Genomic DNA, 23926 nt, shown 5'->3' on the forward strand with positions numbered 1-23926 from the left:
TAATTAGACCAGCGAGACCGGGGTAGAGTTATCAGATTATAATTAAATGGTATAGTATCATATTTTAATAAGGTTTTGTACCTTTTTTCTACATAAAGAATATAAACGATCAAGCCCATACTATTACTTTTAAATCACAGACCAAGGTAAGACGTTTAATATAGAGAAATATTAGCACTCGATCATCAAGTCGTTACATGGATAGTCTTATACAAATCAATGTGTAACCGTATACCAGGCTAGCGATTTCTAGACTTCAGTCTATATAATCCCCGCAGTTATGCATTAGCGTGTGTGTGTATCAAGTAAACAGTTAGAGATTAAATAATCACACGGGCTATTTAACTCTGTGCTTCGCTCCTCTCTATAGAATCAACAAAGAAAATGAGTAGCCGTACTTTGTGAAAATCTTGATCCGGATAATACTGACACATTTCTTGTGATTTTTTCTCTCCAGAACTCTAAGTGGACGTAACACTGCCTCAAGGACAACTTTGGACGGTCGGATTTACTACTACATTTAAGGTTGTGGAGAGCGAGAGAGGCTTAAGTACTTTCGATTCGTCCCAGTGAATGGCTACATTGGTAGAGTGACGAGTGGTGGGCCAGTGGACGGTATGGTTGGCAAGGCAGGTTGGACATTCATCACCATTATATTGTCAGTAACACTGTGATGTGATCAAATACCCGAGACGTTAATTTATTGTGAATAACTTACCGGAGGAATGATTGTAAATGTTTGCCCATTTGATCAAACAAATGTTTTAATAGATCTGTGAACGTTTATCGCAGTAGTCCGGCTTGTTCAATAATCCTGATTTAAAGGGCACACGCGATAGTGTGTACAAAGTGTTTAGCTTGTTGATGGAACGTGTTAAAGTCACCTACTAGAGTTACCCAACGTTCTTGTTGGGACGTCACCGCGGGCACAACAGTGTTACAGTGACAAAATATCGACTGATGCTGGGAGTATCGCTCGGTGTTAGAACAAATAAGTTGTGATACAATGGGACCATTTCAAGACCAGAATCAGATGATGGAATTTTTAGACGAGTCGACCGGTGGATCGTCTCTCAGAGACAGTCCAAATATGTTTGAAGAGGAACAGTTGAGACTTGAGTCGGCTTTTTCCGAGGTCAGCTTTGGTGATGACTGTACAGACGAAGGTCGTTTGTCTCGTGCTTTACAATCGTGGATGCCGGATCATCAGTTCTCAAGTATCAAACCGATGGAGAAACCCCCACTGCAGCCAATCTATAGCGGACGTCTGGGTGAACACCAGCATCTAAAACGGTCCTCTAGCGAGGATTCCATCGTCACTAAACTCTCCTTATTCTCTTGCTCCTCTGGTCAGAACAAGGAAGAGGAAGAAGTAGCAGCCATTCGGAAAAGAAGAAAGAAGAAAAAGACAGTCGCTTCGACAGTAAAGGACGAGGATGTCCTTACGTGGGAAAAACTCAATGTGATTTACAGAAATAAAAGTGGAGCGTTCTCGAGCTTCATGAAGACACGGAATGCGATAACCATGGATACATTTACGGGTCAAGAAACAAAGGAATCGGACATACAACAACTGTTGGATCCAGTGGAAAAAGTCGCCATGGCACGCGTCGGGAGAACTGAAGGAATTCATCTCACATCCGATATCAAAAAAAGTGGCAGTATGACGAATATTGACGAATCTTCTTCACCAATGGTCGTACCAACATCCAGAGCCAAAGCGCCCCGAGTGGGATCCGCAGGTACGAAACCAACAAGTAAAGCTATCAATCTGGAGGAAATACGACAACAACAGGTAAATGAGAAACTAGCTCAGTTACAAAAGGCTCGAAATAAGAGGTCATTGGCGTTAAGAAAAAGGGCTTCTTTAGGTAATATTCAAAGGAAGATGTCTTTAGTATCCGATGTTAGTTCTGATTTTGGTCCAAACACCTCTTCGGCACGGTCATTATCACCGGAACCGGAAGAAAGGGTATCGGTGTGGAAAGGGGATAGGGAAATATTGGAAATGGATTTACGGAGGGGACTGACAGAACGTGCAACGATGAGAATAAAAAGTACGACCGCAGCTTTGGAGCGTGTGACTGGCTTCGGAGAGGATAACGAGTTCCAGCGTACTGTTGGAAGACACGAAGAATTTCCATTACACGTAACAGATGACTACGGCCTCCACCCAAAAATAGTGCAGAGGATTCGAATATCTCCACAGCTAAGCAATGTGATACAAACTGACATCAAAGTGAGAATGGGTCGGCCGAGATATCACGAGATTCGGGTCAGGGACATGGAGATTTGGAATCGAGGTCAGAGACTTGACCGCGGTCACACTAACCTTAAGGTTTTTAACTGGTTACATAGTCTACGTGAGGACCTCTTTGAAAAAGACATAGAATCTACATCGGATACAAATGTACCTTCTCGCCATGAAAAACTGGGAATTCTTCACGTGGAGTCGGCGGACGAGCCGGACGTCAAGCCTCTGTACCTGAAAACGTTTAGATAATGTTTGGATGTATGGTGTTTTAAATGTAATGTAATTTTAAACAAGGCGTGAAATACCATGTGAACATGAACACGTGACTTTCTTTATACTCCAGTTTGCGGATACACGTGACCGGATGGTCGTTACTGCTGGAGTGCTTAATGATTTATTTGATATATTCGACCTTCTAAAACAATGCCGACATTATTGCCAGTGAAATAAAGGAGTTTATCATTGTGATAAAACATTATATCGTATTTACCAATGATGATATATCTGTTAAAATTTGTACAAGTCAAAGCGATGTTTTCTACTCGTTGCATTAAATCTGAATTTTCTGTCCGGACGTCATAATGAATTAGTTTTTCGTCAAATCATTTATAGGATAACTAATGTGTGTGGATCATACCACAGTACAGTTACAGGATAACTGATGTGTGTGGATCATAACACAGTGTAGGTATAGGATAACTAATGTGTGTGGATCATACCACAGTACATTTACAGGATAACTGATGTGTGTGGATCATAACACAGTGTAGGTATAGGATAACTAATGTGTGTGGATCATAACACAGTACAGTTACAGGATAACTAATGTGTGTGGATCATAACACAGTACAGTTACAGGATAACTGATGTGTGTGGATCATAACACAGTACAGTTACAGGATAACTAATGTGTGTGGATCATAACACAGTACAGTTACAGGATAACTGATGTGTGTGGATCATAACACAGTACAGTTACAGGATAACTGATGTGTGTGGATCATAACACAGTGTAGATATAGGATAACTGATGTGTGTGGATCATAACACAGTACAGTTACATGATAACTGATGTGTGTGGATCATAACACAGTACAATTACAGAATAACTGATGTGTGTGGATCATAACACAGTACAGTTACAGGATAACTGATGTGTGTGGATCATAACACAGTACAGTTACAGGATAACTGATGTGTGTGGATCATAACACAGAACAGTTACAGGATAACTAATGTGTGTGGATCATAACACAGTGTAGATATAGGATAACTGATGTGTGTGGATCATAACACAGTGTAGATATAGGATAACTGATGTGTGTGGATCATAACACAGTACAGTTACAGGATAACTGATGTGTGTGGATCATAACACAGTACAGTTACAGGATAACTAATGTGTGTGGATCATAACACAGTGTAACTTAGGGTAACTAGGATAACAAAGAAAGAAGTTGACAGTAACGCTGATGACAAAGAAGTTGACATTGACGCTGATGACAAAGAAGTTGACATTGACGCTGATGACAAAGAAGTTGACATTGACGCTGATGACAAAGAAGTTGACAGTGACATTGACGCTGATGACAAAGAAGTTGACATTGACGCTGATGGCAAAGAAGTTGACAATGACGATGATGACAAAGAAGTTGACATTGACGCTGATGACAAAGAAGTTGACAGTAACGCTGACGACAAAGAAGTTGACACTGACGCTGATGACAAAGAAGTTGTCAGTGACGCTGATGACAATGAAGTTGACAATAACGCTGATGAGAAAGAAGTTGACATTGACGGTGATGACAAAGAAGTTGACATTGACACTGACGCTGATGACAAAGAAGTTGACATTGACGCTGATGACAAAGAAGTTGACAGTGACATTGACGCTGATGACAAAGAATTTGACATTGACGCTGATGACAAAGAAGTTGACAATGACGATGACGACAAAGAAGTTGACACTGACGCTGATGACAAAGAAGTTGTCAGTGACGCTGATGACAATGAAGTTGACAATAACGCTGATGAGAAAGAAGTTGACATTGACGGTGATGACAAAGAAGTTGACATTGACACTGACGCTGATGACAAAGAAGTTGTCAGTGACGCTGACTACAAAGAAAGAAGTTGACAGTAACGATGATAACAAAGAGGTTGACATTGACGCTGATGACAAAGAAGTTGACATTGACGCTGATGACAAAGAAGTTGACAGTGACATTGACGCTGATGACAAAGAAGTTGACAGTAACGCTGATGAAAAAGAAGGTGACATTGACGCTGATGACAAAGAAGTTGACAGTAACGCTGATGAGAAAGAAGTTGACATTGACGCTGATAACAAAAAAGTTGACAGTGTAGCTGATAACAAAAAAGTTGAAATTGACGCTGAAGACAAAGAAGTTGACATTGACGCTGATGACAAAGAAGTTGACATTGACGCTGATGACAAAGAAGTTGACATTGACGCTGATGACAAAGAAGTTGACATTGACGCTGATGACAAAGAAGTTGACAGTAACGCTGATGACAAAGAAGTTGACATTGACGCTGATGACAAAGAAGTTAACAGTGACGCTGATGACAAAGAAGTTGACAGTGACGCTGATGACAAAGAAGTTGACATTGACGCTGATGACAAAGAAGATTGACGCTGACTGATGACAAAGAAGTTGACAACGCTGATGACAAAGAAGTTGACAGTAACGCTGATGACAAAGAAGTTGACATTGACGCTGATGACAAAGAAGTTGTTGACGCTGATGACAAAGAAGTTGACAGTAACGCTGATGACAAAGAAGTTGACAGTAACGCTGATGAAAAAGAAGGTGACATTGACGCTGATGACAAAGAAGTTGATAATGACGCTGATGACAAAGAAGTTGACATTGACGCTGGTGACAAAGAAAGAACATTGACGCTGATGACAAAGAAGTTGACAGTAACGCTGATGAGAAAGAAGTTGACATTGACGCTGATAAAAATTAAGTTGTCAAAAAAGTTGAAATTGACGCTGAAGACAAAGAAGTTGACATTGACGCTGATGACAAAGAAGTTGACATTGACGCTGATGACAAAGAAGTTGACATTGACGCTGATGACAAAGAAGTTGACAGTAACGCTGATGACAAAGAAGTTGACATTGACGCTGATGACAAAGAAGTTAACAGTAACGCTGATGACAAAGAAGTTGACATTGACGCTGATGACAAAGAAGTTGACATTGACGCTGATGACAAAGAAGTTGACAATGACGCTGACTACAAAGAAAGAAGTTGACAGTAACGCTGATGACAAAGAAGTTAACAGTAACGCTGATGACAAAGAAGTTGACAATGACGCTGATGACAAAGAAAGTTGTTGCCAGTGACGCTGATGGAAAATGAGGTATTCCATACCTTGACAGATTTATCTGTCCTTTCTAGAGGTATTCCATACCTTGACAGATTTATCTGTCCTTTCTAGAGGTATTCCATACCTTGACAGATTTATCTGTACCTGTCTAGAGGTATTCCATACCTTGATAGATTTATCTGTACCTTTCTAGATGTATTCCATACCTTGATAGATTTATCCGTACCTTTCTAGAGGTATTCCATAGCTTGACAGGTCTATAACAGATCGTTATGATACAGAGTCTATCATGAGCTTAGATCTGTCATTGTGTCAAGTTCTATAACAGACCGTTATGATACAGAGTCTATCATGAGCTTAGATCTGTCATTGTGTCAAGGTCTATAACAGACCGTTATGATACAGAGTCTATCATGAGCTTAGATCTGTCATTGTGTCAAGGTCTATAACAGACCGTTATGATACAGAGTCTATCATGAGCTTAGATCTGTCATTGTGTCAAGGTCTGTTGTAGGCCGTTATGATACAGAGTCTATCATGAGCTTAGATCTGTCATTGTGTCAAGGTCTATAACAGACCGTTATGATACAGAGTCTATCATGAGCTTAGATCTGTCATTGTGTCAAGGTCTGTTGTAGGCCGTTATGATACAGAGGCTATCATGAGCTTAGATCTGTCATTGTGTCAAGGTCTGTTGTAGGCCGTTATGATACAGTCTATCACGAGCTTAGATCTGTCATTGTGTCAAGGTCTGTTGTAGGCCGTTATGATACAGAGTCTATCATGAGCTTAGATCTGTCATTGTGTCAAGGTCTGTTGTAGGCCGTTATGATACAGTCTATCATGAGCTTAGATCTGTCATTGTGTCAAGGTCTGTTGTAGGCCGTTATGAGATTGAGTCTATCGCGAGGTTTGTAGTGTCAATATCTCATTCTATGCACGGGAAAAGGAATAAATTATTTAAAATCCTATCCCTCCTATCTTTCTTCTGGATCTCTATCCATTTCATTTGATGCCCAGCTGCATTGAGTGGGTGATATATAGCATTTCTTTAGTCCGTCTATCTTTCTACACTAGAATTGGAATCAAGATGCGATGTAAGGGAAGTAACTCATATAGAAAAAAATAAATTAGGTTTAGCCTAGCAAGTGTGTGCCTAAGCGGAAGCTGAGCATTTATTTCATTACGTTTAATTCATTGATAAAACATGTCTTCCACATAAATTAATCAATCAATTTTGTGTAAAAGATGTTGCCCACGGGTGTAAAACGTAAAGCCTTGATCAGAAACCTTTGAAATGCGTTTTATGAAAACAGCAATGGCAGCGTCAACCTTTTTTTTATCTCAAAATTATTCAATTAAATTTCAAGAGTTATAATCACCATACCTGTGTAATCGTTATATTATAAAGGAGCATCTTCGTACAATTTTGCTCTAAGATTTTAAGATAAAGTTGACAATTTATTTGACTTTGTTTTTTAATTTTTCCATTTTTGTGATTTATCTCCATATTCAGCCTTATTTCTCATTTGCTTGATAAGCTATCATAACTAAACCTGTAACACACAGTGGACTTATATGGGTATATAACAATCCAGACATACATTTCAGGTTAAAAAAAGTTCACTGAGAATTGGAATTTATCAAGGCATTTAGCTAATCAATAGGGTTTCCGTGTCACTCGATGCGGAGCTTTATTTCTCTCAAAGTATCAAAACTTTCATAACCAAACTTTGGCATGTATTTACATTATATATGATCATCCTAACGGATTTCAGGATCTGCTTTTCACCTTCACTTTACAGTTAATTGGAATTTGTTAATTAATTTGTCTATGTTTAAGTTTTCCGTTTTTCTCGGTGTTGAGCGTTCACCTGACTTTCACCTACAGTTGAACTCGTGTTGAGCTATATTTCAAAATACACGTCATAACCAAACCCGGAAGACATTCTTTATGCATAGTCAACACTGTGATGAATACATGTACAACATATTTGTTTAATCAGGATGATGATATTGATTAGTAGGGACACGTGAGATACGTCTGTTTCTTGTTAGGATACAACCTAACGACAGTTCAATGGTTAAAATAATTCAGTTTGAGAAAATGCCTTTTTCCCTACAAATTTTGAACATGTTTGGCAGAATTACCAGGTTATAGGGCTTGCAAATCGGTCAGATATGTCACTATAGTGTTAATATTTTGAAGTATGACTATTCTCTGGTTATGGAATCTAGTTTAAAGTAAAGTTTTTTTTATTTCTTTACATTTTTGTCGATATAGTAAGTCTATGGACGAAAGTTTCTTTAAATGTCTACAGTTCAATCAAATATCAAATACAGTGCTGCAGTGTCTGAATGTTCTGATTGGAAGGTGTGTAACTGTGAAACGGATTTTAATGATGAAAATAATGGCCTTTTGGAATATCTAATCTTTATTTCAAATGTTTATTGGTGGTTTTGGAAGACCAAAAAGGACAGCTAGGACTTCTAGGTCAATAACTGAAGTATTATTATGTATTTCATATACAAAACAATTCAGCTGGGGCGAGATGGACGCATCATCATCATCATCATCATCATCATCATCATCGTTGAGGTTGTTGTTATTCCTTCTCTATCTATGCTATGTCTTCTAATAGATTTGGTGACTGGAGTAAAAAAAGAGAAGGAATGAAATCAACTTCAAAGACAGGTAAATAGATATAGATTCTGCAGTCACTGTGGGGTAAATAATCTAGACAGTTGTCACTTGTGTTGAACTTTTAATACTAACGTCATCTTTCACTGATTTCTGGTTGTAAGGAATTGTTATGCCAATGAATACATATATTAATACTGAAAGTTGATTTTTTTTATCGAAATCTCAAATTTAACCCTGAACTATTAAAGAGCCAGACCCACTCCTCGACCGATATTATTTTATATAATAAAAATTCATGATTTTCTATATTTCTCGGGTAGCAAAAGTTCTGACTAACCCTGTAATACCGCAATTTTAAAGTAAATCGCTACCAATCTAACGTAATAAATAGTTTTAAAAAAAGAATTTGAAACGACTCGGTGCTAATTCATAATTATGCGGGAAGTCCTACCCTCTAACTCACGCGCAAAGAACTGTAAATAAATCTGCCGTCTTCCAACATGGCAGAAAGCGTGCGAGGGAAGCGGAGAAAAAAACGTGTTTTGGCGGACTCTGAGGCGAAAAGAAGGAAGATGGCTGTGGCTCTCTCGTGTAGTATCACTCTAAAATCATATTCATAAATACTCTTATCATCCAATATTCGCTTTAGATAGATCCATTTCGCGATGTTCTATCTGTTCGTTACCCTTATCGTAGCCCCCATTTGAGGGCCTCTTTCCAATTAATCGTAGCTTTTCTCGTAATCTGCACGTTTTTGTGTCATATGTAAGCATTGAAAGATGTGATCAATACAAACGTTAGATGATTTCCATACAGGATATATAGAGTATTGATTGCATTTATCGGTAAAATCTCTTTACAAGTGATGTCACATGGACGTACTACTCACCTCTTCCTCCAATTTTGTTTTGGTTCTGACCGCGTGTGAACTTTTTACGTGACTTTTCCTCGTCAATATTCATATCCTGGTGTTGATTAATGAGACTAATTCCAGCACCGATATCTCCAGTACCCTTTCAATTTCAAGTTCGAAACTTTATACAAGTCTTTATTTATATATTATCTTTTAGTATACAACAACATATGCAGTCAATAAAATATGAAAAAATATCTATAACGGAGTTGGGTCTGGCTCTTTAAGTTGTTGACTGTTATTGAAGGTCTGATACTGAGTCCTCATGTTAGAGTCTCCTGGATGCATCAGGCTAGATGACTGTAGTAAAAAAGTAAGGTTTTTACTTATTTGTTGTCATATTCTTCAGTGTCAAGGGTACAATTGATAGCAAACTGATCAGATTGATTACAATCAATAATGAAAAATTAATCTAGTGAAAAATAAAGAAAACAATTATTAATAACTAAACTGAACATTATGTGCAAACAGTACATATATAAATACAGCTGTGTAACAAAACACGAGTGACATAAAGTAGTTTTCTATCACGTTAGAACTAACTTGATATACACACACCTTGATTACATTTAACCCTTTGGTGTCATAAGTGACTACCTCTCGTATATTTTTCAAATGAAAAAGAAATACATGTATAGCAAACGCTCATCAGGTGAAAAGATCAAAAAGGGTTAATCAACCTGAATTATCACTCAATAGTAATAACATATGTAGATATAACATAAAATTAATTGAGTTTTCATACTTAAGATAAAATCCCCCTGTATATATATTGACATCTGTGAATGCTACAAAAACTAACAAAACCTAGTTACTTTCATGTCTACTTTAACAATTCCAGCAGAAGTATGTGGACCTGCACAGACATCTGTGTGAAATGGCATTTTGTCATTTTGTAAATCAGAGAGAAAAACAATCTGATAGCAATATTTCTAATTTCTGTTTAGAAAATTCAAGAAAAAAGAGTGCAATCACGTAATGATCCAAGTCGATGTATCATTTGTTACTCTATGCACGCCGATGATACAAGATGTAACCATATCCATAACCTGAAACACAACAACAGAAACCCCACAAAGCATCAAGAATATTACTATACTTCATATATCTGAAGAATACAGAGTCATGATTACCTGGGTGGAAATAATTGTTACATGTATATACATTTTAAAACACATAACAGGCAAATACAATGTACTGTTGACTGTACCATGAGGAACTTTTTGCATTTCAGCTAAGGAGTAATCTTGATCGATATAAGTAAATAATCACAGCCATAGTAATAAACTCTGGCATACTTCAAGGAAGAATGTTCTTTGAAAACGTGTATAGAATATCTAAACTGTGGTTAAAATTTAAGTCAATTGATAACAGTTAACAATTAAGACTATTGTTGAAAGACAAACCTAATGGAGAAGCCATCTTTGGACTAACAGTAGTTGAAATCTGGATTTTCTGGTATACAGTACAGATATTAAAATGGATTAGTTATTTTAAAATCTGCTTTGCATCAACATTTAAGTCAGTTGAAGTTTTTGTTTATTTTTAACAATGGGAATAGATAAATGATATGTAGGAATAAACTGAAATAGAAAAATACATAACCTACAACAATACATTAATGTAGCTGGTTATAGGTTAACTTTATCTAGGTCTTAATGAAATTTTGAAAAATAGAATAAATTCTCTGAATGAAACTAAACAAATTCAGCTTATGCTGCGTGTAATAAAATCGCTTATTATTTTTTTTTATTCAACAAACACTCGACTCGTCGTCAGCAAGGATATAAATATAACCAACAGAAAAAACAACAGTCTCTGCTTCAGTTCGTTCTGGTCGATTAGTCTTTATTTTAAGCTACAGACGAATGCCATTCGTCTGCAATATGTCAAAAACATGGCATTTAATAGAAACACAAATAATAACGCACCTGTAACAAATTAGAATAAAAGTTTGAGAATGATTAACATTTTGACCATCCTCATACAATTACATTAATGGTCACATCTCACATAGGGTTACATACACATTTGTCCGTTACAAGTTACACCGAGATACAGTGTGTATTAACATGACCTATGTCAACAGTTATCAGAACAGTGTTAACAAAACTCGCCCTAAGTAAGGTAGACAAGCCATAATAGCATAAGCCTTCTTCGCTTCACAATAAATCTCGCTGAGATGAACACCTGAGATGGACAAACAATATTTTTCTACAGAAACTTACTATATATGAAAAATACAAGAATAAAATTCAGTAACTTCCGAGATTCGCACCTCGGCTACGATAATTAAACTACAGCACCAAGACCTTATCCATTATACTATCGCAGACGTTATCAAATAGTAATGAAACGAATATACTAATTGACACTTACGATGTAAGTACATATATGTAGATACAGGTAAACGATTAATCAACAGCAGCGATCACAAGGTTAAGTTGTGTTAACACATACTTTTCTTATTCCAGTTATACTTAAAGTGGCTGCTGTGTAAAAATAAAGTTGTTAATTATGAATACTAAGTAGTTTCGTGTTGACAGATCACAAAACACACAGACTGGCTTTCATGCTCGCTTGATCTCCGTTTACTTCCACTGCGCATGCGCTACTTCCGGCAATACTCTCACCCCTTGCATACTAGAGGTAAATACTTCCCCCGATAAATCTGATCCCCAGGATACCTTCACTACACTCCTCCCAACTTTATGATGAAGTAGTTGATCCCCGGTAGGATACTTCACCTGCAGGTACTTCGGAAGATGTCCATGTCCCTGCATGCTGATGTGGGCCAAAAGCCATTGTGATGTTCAACACAATTTGGGAAAATGTCTTAACTAAATGTGTCCTGGGCAACAAGCCACATCAGAGTATCAGAGTGTAGCAAAAAGCCTTGTGCTCTGATGTCTGTCCTTTCCTCCTGGACCAAGCATCAGGTCTTAGGTACAGATCGTGTACTTCAGGCGACTGCTCACTGTTGATTGAATAGTCTCCTGGCATTCTCGGCTGATGTCTTCAGAAGGACATTCACATGGATCTGTCGAATTGGAGCAATTATCTCCACCACTGAATATAGCTGATTCGGAGCAACATTTGACCTGCTCCCACAAAATATGGGGCATCTGTCTCCACAAACGATCTTGTCTGCCGTAACTGCTTTCAGGGCACGAATCCGTGGGCCGGAGAAAGACTGGACCATGCGGGTAAATCCAAGGTACAGGTTGGGAAACTCTGCTGACCACTGGCTAAGGACATACTCGTCTCCAGAGAAGCAATGCAAGTATATCCTCTGATCAGCAGGTACATTCTTCTTCACAAGGTGCAACAGCAACACGCAGACCTCTGTCCCGGTATCACCTGGCATTCCACATACATTGTAGCACCAAGGAGTGTCGTACCCGCAGTAGGTCCATCTGTTCTGGCGAGCGCCTTCGTGGCTCTGTCTGGTCCAAACCCACCTCACCTATTGCAGTGACTCTTCTTAGCCAAGAAAGCTCCTTTAACTTCCGGAAAGAGTCATCTTCGTCTTTCTGGTGACGGAAATGGTGTTTGGGGTGGAGTCCTACATCAACTACCATATCCTCTGGAAGGTCAAGAAGACTCCGCCCGGTCGGATAGGTATAGGGATAACAGAAGGACACACACGACCCAACCAGGTCAAGTTCCTTCCCACTCTCCACAGCTGTTCCCGCCAAAACATATTCAAATGATGTTCCCTGGGACAGGCCCATAGCCTTGATGATGCGATCGGGATGGAAGTGTGCATCAAATGCTACAGGTAATTCCACCACCTTCAACATGCTTGGGGAAGCAGTGTAAGATTTCTTCCAGTACTCCCGGTCTTCTGGCTCCACGCAGGCATTCATTAGAATAATGATCCTACAGTGCAACAGGACGGCAGGAGATTTAGGAGGATCTTGCCTAAATTTCTCCGAACTGGCCAGTCCATGAACTTGCACAGGGCTGTCATTGCGTTGGAGTGGGCGGCAATTATTTGGGTATTATCTGCCGTAGATATCATGTGCTGCATCCGAACAAAGGTGACCAAGTCATCCCAAGTTTCGGGCCGGGCCATAAGCCACGTTCGAACTTGTCGGAGATCCCTCCGTCGCAGCACCAACACTTCCTCACCATCCGGTGGAAGGTTCTCGACAAAGATGCCAGGAATGTGGTATCTGAATGCATGTGCCTAGACATACACACTGGGAGCCTTACATTCTGGTACCCAGTAGAGCTTTTCCACATCCCTTCGCTGCTTCTTACAGTCACTGCCTTCAACAGCTCCCCCCTCAAGCTTTCTCCCGGATTCTATGGTTCGCTGTTAGGTTGAGCTTGATTCCCGGTCAGAAGCCCTGGAACCATCTGAATGGCGCTTAGAAAGCGATACCAATCTCTGTTCCTTCTTCCCGTGATGAGGAGGCTGAAGTTGTATCTCTATTCTCCTGGGTGCAAAACAAGAAGTCACCTTTCCCTTTGATCTGAGACCCGTGGTTGGATCATTTCTTGAAGTCTTTGGCCTCTCCTGGTTACTGGAGGGTTCAACATTGGTACTAAAGGACACTCGATTAGAAGCCAAGTCCTCCTCTTCCCCAGTACCATGACCGTTCTCTGGCAAAGCCAACTCTCCTACCGAACCCAAGAGGGGACCGGTCTTCTCTCGCGATCCCTGCTATGGTGATTCCAATATAGAGGAGTCTGGATTGTCAACTTCCGTACTAGAATCTTGTATAGCCCGGTCGGTTAGCAAGACAACCTCATCAGATTTGGCAGGGCAAAAAGCCGCAGTGCCTAGTTCTTTTCTCTAAGGTTTTGTCCGTGATTAACCTGATGTTTTGTTTTTAATCATCGTACCATGGGATACAGGTTCATAGCTTGTCCTTTGCTCAACTCTACGAGGCCTTGCGACGTGATGAATTTCACTGTCTATCCAATCTGCATCCAAAAGTTCAAAATCATGCAGACACCTGGCTACACAGACCAGCAAATTTTGGGTAGCCCGCCTCTTATTTCCTTTTCGGAGCATGTCTTTTGCTATGGTGACCATCTGGCGCACCACCGACTTGAGCTGATAAGGATCGTTTAGATGAATCCCACTCTGGGTAACGAAGTCATTGGCTGGCTCAAATAAACAGTGTCGGGCTTCTAAGCCCTCCACCTTTTTCAGGAACATCCGCTTCCCTTCCATTCCTGCAAAGAACCAGAAAGGGTTTTGAGTCCTAGTGGCTAGTACCGCCACACCTTACACACCTATACTTCATAGGTGGCAGAGATGTTTACATAGGAACCATGGTACCACTCATCACAAAAGTCACATTGAATTATGAAGCGGCCATTGCACGACTGCCGGCATTTTTATCCTCATGATCTCCTGCAATTTCGTCATCTGTGGATCTATTTTTAAAAACTGCGACCCAAGCCAGTATTTTCCTATCTCCTTGCGGGGCATCATCCTGTCATGGTTGGTGACAAATACTGAATTCCTAAGCTAGACACGATACAGATATGCAGACAACTTTTTTACCACCTGGTGGGCCTTTTTCATATTCTCTTGTAGTGTTGCCACATACTCTTGCGTAATCTCCGACCTCACTGATGGGTTAAGGAACATTAACTGAGCCAGTGTGGTTGCTTCTCCTCCCAACATTAACATATTGGGGTAAACCCAATCGACCGATTTACTGACGCTTTGAGAGCCCCGGCAATCTGCTGTAGATGCTCGTCTCACCTGTTTTGAGACTTGCTTAGAAAGCACCGCACCGCATCCATCAGTGTTCTATTGATCCTCTCTACCTGCCCATTGGACGAGGGTCGATCAGATGTTGTCCGAGATTTATGTATTTGAAGAGCCTGACAGAGAGCTTCAAACAGCTTGCTCTCAAAATTACGCCCTAGGTCCGAGAAAAGATGAAAAGGACATCAAAATCTCGAGAAGAATGGGCTGCAGATGGAATGTCAACTAGCTGGTACCACCAAGTTCAAATCACTAGTTTCCAGTTTCTTCTTGAACAGAACTCCATCTATCAGTACAAACAGTTCTTTGTTCGCCCTATAATACTTGGTTTCTAGTGAGGCCATGAACAATTCTTTGTTCCTCTTCCAGTTCCTTTCAACTGAATCCCCAGCAAGACGGTATGTTGGTTGTTGAAGGGCCTAGCTCTACTGGGCAAACCAACACCTTTGGATCATTGTGAACCAGCTCAACACGAAGACTTGACCCAGCATACCACACTATAGAGTCTAGAAGACCCTTCAACTTCCATCTCCCGAGTATTGCCATTTGCACCGACAGGCGAACTGTATCATCCACTGCCCTGGTGAACTCACCCCACTGTCGGTCAGCTCTCTCACAGTACTTACATCCCCCACATGGCAACTTGTCGGGTGTTATCCCGGCGATAAACGATGGACATGGCGTAAGCGTCTCCGGTAAACGGGATAACGCATCTGTGTTAACATGCTTTGCCCCTGCTCTGTGCTTTACTAGCATGTGGTATTGCGAGAGCTCCTCCATCCACCTTGCCAACTGACCTTGAGGGTCCTTGAACAGCAGCAAACAAGTTAAGCTTCAATGATCGGTCCGCACTGTGAACCTATTCCAAGCAGATAGTACTTAAACCGCCTTTTGAAGCGCACTATACTCAACAGTTCTTTGCTGGTTGTGCAGTATTTCTTTTGCTCAGGCGTCAAAGAGAAACTGCTGTAAGCATGACTTTCTCCACGCCGTCTTGCACTTGGCTCAGCACTCCACCAATAGCCAAATCTGATGCATCCGTGTCTAGAATGAATGGATCCTCTCCATTAGGTAATGCTAAAACCGATTGTTCTGTTAATACTGTCTTCAACCTCTCAAATGACGTCTGTTGACTTGGTCCTCACTGGAACTTGTTCTTTCCAGTCAAGCCATAAAGAGGTTGAGCTACTTTGGCGAAGTCTTGGACGAATGTCCGATGATAGTTAATAAACCCCAACAAGCGTTCCACATCCTTGGAACATACCTGAACTGGCCCGTTCTTGACTGTTTGGATGTCTTTATCTCCCATGGCAATCTTGTTAGAACTGACTATCCTTCATAGGAATTACAATTCCAGCTGGAAGAGGACACATTTCCGAGTCTTCAGTTTCATTCCAAATTCACAAAACCGGCCAAACGATTCTGAAAGATTCTGAAGATGGTCTTTGAATGTTGCTCCTCAGACCAGAATGTCGTCCAAAATATCAAACAATTATGATATTTTAACTAGATGTAACAAAGTGCAAATAATGATGTTTTATAATTTGTCTTGATTTTAAATTAAATTTAATCACGGACTTATATACATGTGTATATGTGTATATAAGTCCGTGATTTAATGTTGCGCCGCGTTTATTGTGCTGTTTGCGTGTGTATGTGCGCTGCGTATGGTCGCTAGGCTGTGTACCTGTATACGTGTATGTTCGTACCTGTCACTTGTCTAACCTGTTTACTTATTCTATGGTTCTATATATAGGTGTTACCTCGTTTTGGTATAGTGGTCAGTGTCTTTTGTTAGCTTTTGGCGCGGATTTTATAGAGACATTTGTAGAGGAACTGCGCGGACGTGTTACACACAGTCCGGTTCTTCCTAATTTTTACTATTCTGTGAAGTCTTCCTGAAGATCATATATATGGTATGTACAACATTTAGTTGTCATATAATCTAATAATATATTTGGTTATTTTGAATTATTATTTATTATTGTGAATTTTGGAAAAAGTATGTCTTAATTGGAATTAGCGATAAGGATTGAAATTATTGGTAAAGATTATAAAGTTATTAGAATCATATTAGTATTGGCCAAAACGTTCATATTGTCTGCAAATGTTGTTCATACATGATCTGTATGTGTTGGTATGTATCTTTTACAGATAATCCATGTACGTAAATTAAGAAGTCTTTGTACAGAAGTTCTTCTGTGAAACCCCCGACCCATAGTTGGGGTAGGTACATGTGTATTTTACTGATTGTAGTCAATTATGAATATGATATATATATATTATAGTAACAATGTATAAGCATTTTCTATTCTAAGATAAATATTTATGATAATAAAAGTATTCATTGTAAAGATAGATTATTATTCTTGTTTTTTGTTTGAATAGTTTTAGCATGATAACATATGAAATATGTATTCACTGAGCACTTCATGTACATCATGTAAGGATTAGTATTATCTGTGATATCTGCTTAATTCTTTGTGTATTGTCTTTGTAGGTTTTTTTTTTAATTAAATGGAATAAAAATATGAAGCGTCGATCTGCGTCCTTCTTCTACACTCTATTTTACATAAGGTAAAATAACACTACAATAATTACACTAAAAACAATTTAATGTCCAACTTCTGCATATAAATCGCCTGATTCTGCCCGATTCTGTCCGATCCTGTAAATCGTCTTTCGGTCTTGCGCAACCAAATCAGATATGAGTGTTTTATGTAATACGTCTTCATTTTTCCTTAATTTTTTTTTTCACAATGTATAACATATGATGATATCAATGCAAAAGAAATTCATAAAAATCATTAAAACGGTACTATTCTAGTCCGATTCCTGCCCGGTCTTGCCCGATCCTTTAAATCGACTAACCGCTTCTTACCCGCACAAAACCGAATGACGATTTGCAGGATCGGACGGAATCGGGCGGTTTATACGTCCCTGGTAGAATTTGGACATAGTGTTATTTTACCTTAGTTAAAATATCATAATTTCATATTGATCAAAAACGGCCAAAAAAGTATTATGTTCTTTTCAACGTAATGTGCCGCACTGGACCGAAAGACGATTTGCAGGATCGGGCGGTTTATATGTAGAATTCGTTTTGTTACCCCGATTCTGCCCGATTCTGTAAATCGTCGGACCCGGAACTGCAGGAAGCTAGGTAAAAGTTTACTGAAGATTAATTCTCTGAAATCTAAATTCTGTGAAATCTCTTATATTCTTTGTGATAAATTAGCTGACATTATATTCATTGCAGAAACCAAACTTGATAGCACGTATAACCAGAACAACCTCTATGAGACAGGTTACAAATCTTTCAGGAAAGACAGGACATCACGAGGAGGAGGACTGATCGCCTACTCCAGAACCAATTTACCGGTAAGACGCAGAGATGAACTTGAACTTGATCTGCCTATAGAATCCATTGTGCTAGATACTGTCATAAATAACAGTGTGGGCCGTTATAGGGGTATATCGGCCACCATCAATGGACAGTGAACTTTTTAGAAATCTTAGTACTTGTACCGTCCTGACAGCAGGATGACCGCTTTGCTTTCTTCGCACTTTCCTTGCACCGTTCCACCAGCGGGACTTTCTAACTTTTATATTATGTATGTAGTTGGTTGTAAGCTGATACTTGTACTTGTCAGGGAAATGGGTTTGGCCTTATTTATGTAGAGTAGATCTGATAGAAGGAAGGTTGTATTTCCTGTGGTCATTCCCATACACATACCCCTGCTGAGTTAAGCAGTGAGAACACCTTTACAAGGGGGATGGTTTGATATATAAATGTTGATACCTTGCTATCCCAAGGCTTATCCTCAGTATTCTATGATAATACTATACATCTGTTATGTATTTCGGGGACAATCCAGAGGTTATTTCTTCAGGTCACACTAGTAATTAAATTTTACTTAAGTTCTATTAGTTCTATCTGGCTTCAGTTAGAATTTTATAACATATCTATAGACCAGTTGACATTTTGCTATTACATACATGTTTATAGTGCTAAATTAAGGGTCCATATTGACCTGTCTGAGATTGTCCACCTTTAGGGATAATGAATATACTTGAGAGCCTCATGTTTATTCATTCACTGTAAATATCATCATTGTTATTCATATTCAATTGTTGAACTCAAAATACTGCTTTTTGATGGTCATTTCGCTATATGCCATTGGCACTATGAACCTGAGGTAGTATGAGCGGACGTGATTGAGTGATTGAGTGTTGCCTGTTAACAATATTCAACTTAGAACATGATGCAAGTCGACGCAGCATCCTCTTGTGTTGAGGCCCTTAACCCTTCTACAATAGTAATACTGGGTCACATTATCATTCTGTCACAATATTGTATTATAACCCCCCCTCCCCCACCCCCCACCTCTGTAGTAGCAGGTAATAATAGTGATACATAATATTTCATATTACTAATATAATTCATTGATTTTGTTTATTGTATAACAGAATGGAGTTGAGTAGATCTGCAGAGCCTCACCCTGAGGTAGACAGTGATAGAAAATCTGGTGAAAATAATGAAGGGATATCCCAGTCCGAGCAAGTTGAATTCAGAACAGAAAGCATTCAAGTTGATGATGAAGAAATGATACCTAGAAATGGGGCAATATTTGACATTGACTTCAGAAACCGTGCTGAACCAGTTACAACAGAACCAGTTACAACTAAACCAGTTACAACAGAACCAGTTACAACTGAACCAGTTACAACAGAACCAGTTACAACAGAACCAGTTACAACTAAACCAGTTACAACTAAACCAGTTACAACTAAACCAGTTACAACAGAACCAGTTACAACAGAGAGTGTGGATGGTGGTCCAGTGGAGGATATGGATTCTTCTGGAAACAACTCCACAAACCCCCTCCCAAGAAGTGAATCTTCACCTAACAATACCAGCAGCCTTTCACATCCTCATTTGAAAGCATCATTTAATAAAATTCATTGTGGAACATTGGCTGATAGCTTTAAACAGCGAGATAATACGGACATATACCTTGAGTATGATACATGTGAAATACAGCAATGTTCTGATGAAGATGCAACAGCCAATGGAGAAAGCCACCGGGATATTTTGATGAGGCAGCAACAATGTAGCAGGCAGCAGAATGACCAAAATGTTGCCCACATAGGGAAAACTGAAGTAGACAACATCCAAGAACGGGAATGTTTTGGAAACAATACAACTCAACCACCAGAAAACCAAATTGAAGGTAACTTTGGTTTATATTGTCACAACATAAGTTTTGTAGCTTTGACAGCTTTTACAGTTAATTTTTTCAGTATCTGTATGTATATGACAACTTTTTTAAGAATTTCACTGACCTCCATAGATATTCATAAAGGCCTGGTAAACTTGTGTTGATACTTAATTGATGGATGATTTCAAATCTTTGCAGGTGTACCCTATGGAGGAAGGAAAGGACAAATGACATTATATAACACATGTAGTGGCGACCAATTTTTAAATGGTATACACCAAGTATCACGTTTCCCCCAATTAAAGCACCTTTTAATCGAGCTAGCAGAAAGATGCCCTGAATCCTATAGCGTAAGTTTTAACTTTTGATAATTGTAATAACAGTTCTTATAAGTGAATTAACTTAGGATAGCTTTGGTCTCTTTCTGTCTGTCTGTCATAAGATAGTTTTCCTTTTTTGATTTTGGGACTGATCATTAAAACAACATGGTTGGCAGGCAGCCATCTTGGATTTTGGCAATGAATGATTGTTATTGCTGTTTTTGATCTTGATAATGCAAGTTTGTTGACATTCTTTCTCAAGTTTCCTTGTAGGTGCCTCTCGATCCCTATATAATGGTGCTCTTTGAATTTTGAAAGTTATCTGAGAAACAAAATGAAAATGTGACCTTCTTGAATTTTTAAAAAGTTTTTGTTATTAGTACTTCATGAGAGGAAATGTATCTTTCTTAAATTTTTTACTCTGGTACCTGACTTAGTTCTGCATCCCACAATTCCATAAAAACAAAATGGCTGGGATCATTTCTATTTTGATAACAATAATTGATATAATTACGTAAATGTAGCAGATTTGGTAATCATATATCGCATTTACAGCATCTGTTGCAGGCATTGCTTATGTGTGAGAAAAGGCAATTTACAGATGCTAAATGTTGTCTAGTGCCAGGAACTCCTGACATGTTGAATACAGAAGGTAGAACGGTGATGCCATCTATTGAAGCACAACTGCGGCATTGGCTGACAACACGTTGCAGAAAATGTCAGTATAGTTTTCAGGGAATTAAACGTGTGGACATCGACTTGAAACAATTTAATAAGTAAGTTTACTTTCTTTAAAAGTTAGTGTTTCTGATACCTACTACATCATTCAGTGAGATAAAGTATTTAAAATATCTGGTTGGCCTGGATGTTGAGTGTGTGAATTTTTACAATGGATTTTCAGATCATGTATAAAATATAAGTGTAATGTTTGGATAAAGTAATTTTGGTAAACCAAACAAGATCAGTGATACAGGTCCTGTGAATCTCTTGTTATCAAATGCATTGCTTTAAGCAATTTTTATGATCGAATTATTAATATAATCATTTACAGGTTCAGGAGCTTTCAAGGAACTTTAAGTGACTTTTTTTCATCTAGAAGTCAGACTTGCAGCCAGAAAGGGTATGTACCACATCGTCAAAATCTTAGTCTCATGCACAACTTGTCGAGTGCACATACATCTTATACTCAGACCGTCTTGTTACGCCACTGCTTAGTAAAGATTTTATATCATGCTTCTGTCTGGGTGGACGAAAAAATATTTGGCAGAATAAAAAAAATAATTGAAGCATACTGTCTGGACATCGATTCTGGACCGTTACTTATGTGTATCACATGCACTATTGACCTGTGTGACCTCGCACCCTGATAATTTAGGTTGATGCAACATGACCCAAAGACAACAAACAATAGAACATACACGTACCTTCTTCTGTAATGTTCTTTATGTTTTGTTTGATCATGAATCTGTTTAGTAATCTGACTTTAATTATTGTTTTGATATAGATGTGACGGTAAAACAATGACCCAGACAGAATTTGAATCCGGAGTTGCACCACTCATTCTTCCAATTAATTTATACTTTAATCGTGATCTCATACCCAACAGTCAAAGCATTGATGTTAATGAGGTTCTGGAACTCTTTGGTAAAAGGTTTGTATTGGTTTGCTACTCACTTAAGTGTTACGATACAAAAATTCAGGGGTCACTCTTCGTAGTTCTCAAATAAAACGTACAGGCATACAGTAAAAAAAATTCCAGTCTTCCAGGGCTGTGCAATTCCTGTTAAGATTCATGATTCTGAACGTACTACAAAGTGAAGAGGTCATAGAACATTAAAAATTTTTAAAAGGCCACACAACATTTGAGAAAATTTGATTAATCTGATTATGAAAGCAGACTCAAGAAATCATGAGAATTAGAGAAATGTTGATTGTGTTATGGTGTTTTCTTTTTTAGTAATTTTTTTTTTATTATTATAGGTACTTCATGTTCTTGTTTACCTTTGTTCGACCTCCGGATGGACAGGGCAACCTGGGACATTATATGTCCCGAGTCTACCGTCCAGATACCTCAGGTGAGAAAGATAGCCAAGGGAGACCAGTTGGACGCTGGTACTTTTATCCGAATAATGAGAGTGGATATATGATTCCCTGGACAGAAAACCAAATGGATCCAGAAGGGACACAATCAAGTTATGTGTATTTTATTCAGATCCCTTCTTCTGAAGCACCTTCTAAAGGACATGACAGTCCACAAAATGAGGGTCAGCTATAGACTGTACAATGTTGGTCAATTGTGATCTTTAAAGAAAAGACTGAGTTTGTGTCACCTTACCATAGTCTGTTATAGCTTTTTTTGAATCACTGAAGAGTGTCGAGCTCTGAGATCCCTGAACCGTCACTCTTATATCACTGAAGAGTGTCGAGCTCTGAGATCCCTGAACCGTCACTCTTATATCACTGAAGAGTGTCGAGCTCTGAGATCCCTGAACCGTCACTCTTATATCACTGAAGAGTGTCGAGCTCTGAGATCCCTGAACCGTCACTCTTATATCACTGAAGAGTGTCGAGCTCTGAGATCCCTGAACCGTCACTCTTATATCACTGAAGAGTGTCGAGCTCTGAGATCCCTGAACCGTCACTCTTATATCACTGAAGAGTGTCGAGCTCTGAGATCCCTGAACCGTCACTCTTATATCACTGAAGAGTGTCGAGCTCTGAGATCCCTGAACCGTCACTCTTATATCACTGAAGAGTGTCGAGCTCTGAGATCCCTGAACCGTCACTCTTATATCACTGAAGAGTGTCGAGCTCTGAGATCCCTGAACCGTCACTCTTATATCACTGAAGAGTGTCGAGCTCTGAGATCCCTGAACCGTCACTCTTACATCACTGAAGAGTTCCTTTTACTGAGTAGGTTTTAGATTTAGGTATAATTTTAATGTATTACACAAAAAGTTCAGTTTGTAAATATGATATTTAGTTAGAGTGAATAGTCCCTGATATACCAAAGTCTTTGGTTTTTTTTTGTTTTGCAGTTCTTATGTGCATACTTTATTTTGTTTGAAGAAATAAACAGGTTGAGTGTTTCACAATTTCACAATAGATTGCAATCAGCTGTCTCACATCTAGGACAAAAGCCAAGCCACTTCATATTGATCATTTTAATGCAAATCCTATTGAAAAAAATTGTTTTCTTCTGTAATCATTTACAAGATTCTTTTCTGAAGCAATTGATTTGAAGTAAGTTTGAAAACCTACCAAATTTGCATGGTTTTTGTCACCATTTTGTTCTCCTGTCAGATGTTTCATTCTGTTCGTGTGATTTAAGATAATTTGTGTATATAATTGCTCCAGAGATAGGATACCTGGTAGTCTATCTCTAACAGGTCCCAGGTTTTTACTCACTGGTGTGAAGGTTGATACATAGTCCATGTAATCTATTGAGTAATGAGCATATGATGTTAATGCTGTTTTAC

At 38.9% G+C, this 23926-nt stretch overlaps 4 protein-coding genes across 5 annotated transcripts; 3 read left to right on the forward strand and 1 right to left on the reverse strand.

Moving 5' to 3' along the window:
* The first annotated feature begins 617 nt into the window (after positions 1-617).
* LOC132544922 (uncharacterized) lies at positions 618-2503 on the forward strand. Its single transcript, XM_060208582.1, has 2 exons — positions 618-633; positions 987-2503. The coding sequence occupies exons 1-2, from the start codon at positions 618-620 to the stop codon at positions 2501-2503; spliced, it is 1533 nt and encodes a 510-aa protein (XP_060064565.1).
* A 65-nt stretch (positions 2504-2568) lies between these two features.
* On the forward strand, positions 2569-5630 carry LOC132544923 (serine-aspartate repeat-containing protein I-like). The gene is made up of 4 exons (XM_060208584.1): positions 2569-2576; positions 3695-4358; positions 4414-4858; positions 4933-5630. The coding sequence occupies exons 1-4, from the start codon at positions 2569-2571 to the stop codon at positions 5628-5630; spliced, it is 1815 nt and encodes a 604-aa protein (XP_060064567.1).
* A 6515-nt stretch (positions 5631-12145) lies between these two features.
* LOC132544924 (uncharacterized) lies at positions 12146-13040 on the reverse strand. Its single transcript, XM_060208585.1, has 2 exons — positions 12573-13040; positions 12146-12463 (listed from the first exon to the last, which is right to left on the reverse strand). Exons 1-2 carry the CDS (start codon positions 13038-13040, stop codon positions 12146-12148), a joined length of 786 nt encoding a protein of 261 aa, XP_060064568.1.
* A 4795-nt stretch (positions 13041-17835) lies between these two features.
* On the forward strand, positions 17836-23536 carry LOC132544901 (uncharacterized). 2 transcript variants are annotated; one of them, XM_060208555.1, is made up of 8 exons: positions 17836-18068; positions 18165-18286; positions 19376-20139; positions 20326-20477; positions 21003-21223; positions 21499-21567; positions 21952-22098; positions 22428-23536. In XM_060208555.1, the coding sequence occupies exons 3-8, from the start codon at positions 19377-19379 to the stop codon at positions 22720-22722; spliced, it is 1647 nt and encodes a 548-aa protein (XP_060064538.1). In that variant the 5' UTR covers positions 17836-18068; positions 18165-18286; position 19376; the 3' UTR covers positions 22723-23536. The 2 variants fall into 2 exon arrangements, with proteins under 2 accessions (XP_060064538.1, XP_060064539.1); XM_060208556.1 differs by having other exon boundaries at positions 21015-21223.
* Positions 23537-23926: the final 390 nt, after the last annotated feature.

This window comes from Ylistrum balloti, unplaced genomic scaffold (genome assembly GCF_031769215.1).
Source record: "Ylistrum balloti isolate Yb309-2 unplaced genomic scaffold, AGI_CSIRO_Ybal_v1 Utg369814, whole genome shotgun sequence".
NCBI lineage: Eukaryota > Metazoa > Mollusca > Bivalvia > Pectinida > Pectinidae > Ylistrum > Ylistrum balloti.